The sequence below is a fragment of the Myripristis murdjan genome, chromosome 18, assembly GCF_902150065.1.
Source record: "Myripristis murdjan chromosome 18, fMyrMur1.1, whole genome shotgun sequence".
NCBI lineage: Eukaryota > Metazoa > Chordata > Actinopteri > Holocentriformes > Holocentridae > Myripristis > Myripristis murdjan.
This window is the reverse complement of record NC_043997.1, coordinates 5,489,498-5,494,561: the sequence shown is the minus strand read 5'-3', so window position 1 is coordinate 5,494,561 and position 5,064 is coordinate 5,489,498. Positions and strand designations below refer to the sequence as shown.

At 41.2% G+C, this 5,064-nt stretch overlaps 1 protein-coding gene across 1 annotated transcript in view; it reads right to left on the bottom strand.

Annotated features, from left to right (window-relative positions):
• Positions 1-395: 395 nt before the first annotated feature.
• The window catches only part of LOC115377039 (uncharacterized protein DDB_G0290685-like), a 26,456-nt gene continuing 21,787 nt past the window's right edge, over positions 396-5,064 (bottom strand). The window contains exon 2 of the mRNA XM_030076892.1: positions 396-2,979. Within this exon, the coding sequence (XP_029932752.1) occupies positions 822-2,979 (2,158 nt within the window). The 3' untranslated portion in view covers positions 396-821. The remainder of the gene's footprint in view (positions 2,980-5,064) is intronic.

The window sequence follows — 5,064 nt, the reverse complement described above, 5'->3', positions numbered from 1 at the left end:
GTTGTAGCGTCACTTGGTCAAAATACTGTGGAAGGTCAGTATTTACAGGACAGTTACAGCACTGAAGCATATTCACTTCATCTATCAGAGGAAAATATTTGAAAAAAGCTTGGAAGAAAGTTCATTTATCAGCGTTTTCTTTATTTAGTCATCTGATTTCACATTACACAGGAGGAACTTGAAGCACAGCCTTATGTGAATTCTCACCAAGGAATATGTAGGAAAAAAAACTCTGACAAAATAACTCTAGGCTCAAAATATGATATACAAAAGAAAACAAACAACAATGTACAAAAAAAACAATTATTAAAAAAGACACCCTGTGATTAAATTAAAAGCATCAGAGCATGTTTTTTTTTTTTGTTATGACTTCATTTAATCTCTCCTCTGTCTCTCCTTTTTTTCTTGCATCATAAAACAAACTTGACTGGCTTATGAACAGGTTACACTTTTTTTTTTTTTTAATAAAACTGATTAATATTCTGAAATCAACATGAACCCATCTCCTTATTTACTCTTTTATGAATCCCATTCCAGAGGTTTGTGAGGACGGAGACAGTGGGAGTGTTGAGGTGAAATTCAAGCGTTCAACCTCCTCATTTCATTTTCACTTGTATGGCACGTGTTAATGTTGTTGTCACTTTAAAGGCACAACAGCAACAAGGTTAATGAACTAATCCGTGCTCAGTCAGTGGCTTTGGCTTTTCACGGTGCTCTCATAAATCCAGCGCTCAAGTGCTGTTATTGCAAAATCCTATGATTATTAACTGCAGAAATTAGGATTGTGCAAAATGACAGCATGTTAATGGGTCATTATTTCTTCATGAATCACTCTTGGCTGTCTTGGCTTTATTCCTTCTATTTCTTTTTCTTCTCTTTTTCGCTGATTTCTCTGATGTGGCATTTTCGTCCTGCTTCTCTGTTTCATTATTTTCAGCTCCTTCCTCAGCATCCTGATCTCCGTCCTGTTGGTTTTCCTGATTTTCTGCTTCTGTCTCACTGGACTCCACCTGAGGCCCCGTCGCCTGTTGGAGCTCTTGGTTTCCTCTTCCTGCTGTTTCTTGTTGTGTTTTGAGGTCAATTTTCCCTGTCTCCTTCTGTGTTTCTTCTCCACTGCCTGACTGAAGTTTTTCATCCCTCTGTTTTTCTGTCTTTTCCAAATCAACATTCTTTTCTGCCTTTTCGTTGTTGTCTTCCATCTTCGTTTCCATCACTGAAGTACCTTCACTCTCTTCTCTCTGCTGTGTTTTCTCGGGTTGTTTGAGCCCTGTCTTCTTCTTGTCCTGTCCAATCTGCTGTCCCGTTACTGTTCTGCCATCGCTGGGTTGCTCTCCATCTCCTCCTGCTTCAGTCTGAGAATCAGCTTCTGTCCCATCAGTTCTCGATTTTGCATTTTCTTCCTCCTGGCCTGCATTCGAAGGACTGATATCCGAGCTTCTACTTTTAAAGCTCCCATCATCTGTATCTTCACCCACATTATTCTCATCAGCAGTGTCCTCATAACCTCCATCATCATCAGTAGCAGCAGAAGCTTCATCCACATTCTCCTCACCTGGTGAGGACGGGTTATCAGAAGGAGGGGCTTCAGGCGGTGGTCCCTCCTGCTGCTGCTGGCCAGACGGTTGAGCTGTAGGCTGTTGCTGGGTGGCTCTCGCATCATTTATGTTAGAGGGCGGGCAGTGTTGCTCTCCATCTCCTCCTGCTTCAGTCTGAGAATCAGCTTCTGTCTCATCAGTAGGATTTGCATTGTCTTGTCCTTCTCCCTTGTCCTGATCTTTCTCCTGCGGCTTTCCCTGATGCTCTGCTCCTCTCTTATCCAAATCCTCCGGCTGCTCTGTATTTTCCTCCTGACTTTCCAGGGGATTTTTTTCTTGTTTCTGATCTGTCTGAGGCTTTGTCTCAAAAATGAGGTCTTGACCTGCTCCTTCATTCTGTATTTTGAGGTTTGTCTTTATACCCTCTGGTATTTCACTACTGCCTGGCTTTTCCTTTTGTGGTTCTGTCTCCTCCAAGTTAACACCCATTTTCTCTTTCTCTTTTCCTGATTCAGTCTTCTTGTCCATATTCTCAGCACTGCCACCTTCTTTAGCTCTCTCTTTCTCCACTTCTTTGTCCTGCAGTTTGAGGTCTGTCTTGTCTCCTTCACTCCCTGTCTCTTCTTTATCCACAGACTCAGGCTGCCTCTCATCCGTCTGTCCCTCCGCCTTCTTTGGTTGCACGTTGAGTTGTTCTGACTGGTTCTCCAACTCCTTGTTTTCTGTTGGTTCAGCAGCTGCTTCTCCCACATGTCTCTCTTCATTCTCTGTCGTCTGTTGTTCTTCTGCAGGTTTTTGCTTTTTGTTGTCCTGATCTGTCTCTCCATCTCTTTCTGTGACCGGCTGCTCGGTGTCTCTTTCTCCTTCCATCAGACCCTGACGTTCTGTGTTGTTCTCCTCTCCTCTCTGTTCTTTGTCTTTTTGTCCATCAATCTGAATCACAAATGTTGTGTTGTCACTTATAGATTTGCCTTTTTCCTGTCCCTCTCCCTTGTCCAGAACGTTTTCCTCTGTTTCATTCGCATCCTCTCTTCCCTGATTTCCGCCCTCCTTTTCCTGATCCACGCTGGATTTCCCAATTTCTTCATGACGTTCTGGTGGGTTTTCCTTCTTTTGCTGCTCAGCCTGAAGCCCTGTCTTCTGATGGAGCTGTGGGTTTTCAGTCTCTTTTGCTTCTTCATTCATTTTGACATTACTTTTCACCATATCATTCTCTGTTTTTTCTCCACTGGCTGAATGAAGTTTCTCCTCTCTCTCATCCCCCTGTTTTACTGTCTCTTCCACATTAACATTTTCTTCTGTCTTCTCATTATTTACATCTTTTTTATTCTGCTGTGTTCTTTCTGTCTTATGTGACTCTTCCAGCTCTCCTTTTTTGTTGTCCAGTTCCCCCGGCTGTCCGGTTACATGTCCTTCTTCCACGTGTTGATCTTGGTCTCTTTCTCCATCAGTGTGAACATTAGGTTCTGTGTTGTCACTTAAAGATTGGGCATTGTTTTGTTTGGAGTTGTCATTTTGTCCTGCTCTATCATTTGGTACATTGAGTTTTGTCTTCTCTGTTTTCTCTATTATTTGAGGACTCGTATCATTGTCATCCTTTTCCATGATTCCAGCACTTCCACCCTCTTCACTGGTTGATGTTTCCTCTGTCTTCGGTGCTGTTCTCTGTCTGTCTGCTTCTGATAACAGCTCTTTGCTTCTGTCTCCCTCTGTCTCCACTTCTTTGTCTGCCCCCGCCTTGAGTGACTCTGTCTCTCCTCCTTCTTCCTCATGGTGCATTTTGGTCTCTGTGTGCATACAGACAGCAGTGTAAGTTCATGTTGCTGCCATGTTGCCTTTCGTAGGAGAAAAATGTGTGAAATTGAAGATGACAACTGCAGAAGCACAAAATGTGATGACAGAATGATTTTTTAAATCATTATTATTATTTTTTTCATTAAAATTATTGCACATCTGATTTACCAGGCTAAAAGGAAGATATTACAACATATGAAGTCTCACTGATGACATTTCATTTCATGCAAAAACTGCACATACTTTTTTTTTTTTGGTAACAAGTTAAGTTTTAAATGATTTTAACAATGAACATTGATCAAGTTTTTTTTTTTTTTTTTTTTTTTTTTAATTTTAATTTTGTTTTTCTTGGTGTAGTCCATCATAGAACTAACCACCAAACAGCGGTGATGATAAACTGAGATGAAGAAGATTTTTTTGGTTTTGTTTTTACTCACTGATTTTATTGCGTTTCCATTTACACACAAGGGAGACGGCTGCTGCTACACCCAGGAAGCCAACAGACAAGCCGATGGTGATTGGAACAACAGGCTTAGAGGCGTAGAAATCCTCTGAAAAGATAAAATACACAACAGCATAGAGTTAATCCAAACACTGATTCTTAGGAATTTGGATAAATCGTGTCCCAATAAGAAAAATGCTATTTCTGTTGGAAATTAACAACATTTTAATAAATAAAAAGAATCAAGGGTATAATCAGGTGGTCCTTTGCACATTTGAAAAGCTTTTATAGGTTTACTTTTAATTTTTATTAATTTAATGATTATGTGCTGGCCCATGGCCTACAAAACCAGTTGTCCTTGGATAGGAGATAATCATTTCAACTTGATTAAAAAAAACAAAAAGTAATAATGTCATTGAATAATATATTTACCACATGAAAGAGTACATCATAATATGTATTAAAAACGACAAACAATGAGTTTTGAACAATATTTACTGTAGGAAAGTCTATTGGAGCAGCCAATCAGAAGACTCGACAGCATCACGTGATCAAAGAGAATTCCCGAATATGTGGGACTTTAAAGGCCCCATGGCCTGAAAAATGAAATTTTCGTTGTTTTTGCGTGATAGGGAAGGTCTTGGGGCCACATAAATACTGTGCCATGCATTTCACCTATGATTAATGGAGAAGTGCACACAGCCTGTTTTTTGAAACTGTCCCTGTAAAACTAGCGGATTTCACTTCCTGGAGTTTTAATACGTCATTCTTGGTTATTACGTCAGTGACTCCGCCTACAGCCCGCCTTCCCTCCCCAGGTAACCAACTCTCAAGCCAGCCAACTCAGACAGTTTGTTTACACTCCTTGGGCTACAAGCTACCAAGCCAGCGTAATTAGCCACAGTAGCAAACAGCTTTTTTGCATACATTGCAGTTCGCAAGGTTTTCATTAATGTTTGTGAAATAGCTCCACACTCCTCCTTCTCTCTGCCATCCCTGCACGTGTCGTCCGTTTGGCGCTGGTTGTCAGGGTGCGCGCAGCTGCGCGTGAACGCGATGAGTTCACATGACACGAGTCACAACACTGACAGCAGCAGCAATGGAGGGAGGGAAAGTATGCATATACGTATTTACAACAGCAGCACGTTGTTTGCACATACACTTCTACTCTTTTTGCAATAATGGGTAACTTACAACAGAGAAACTGAAACTAGCATCGACCCTGTTGCGCTAAAATCGATCTGGTATCGATACCCACGTGTTATCGATAGTATTGATATTTGGATCGATCCG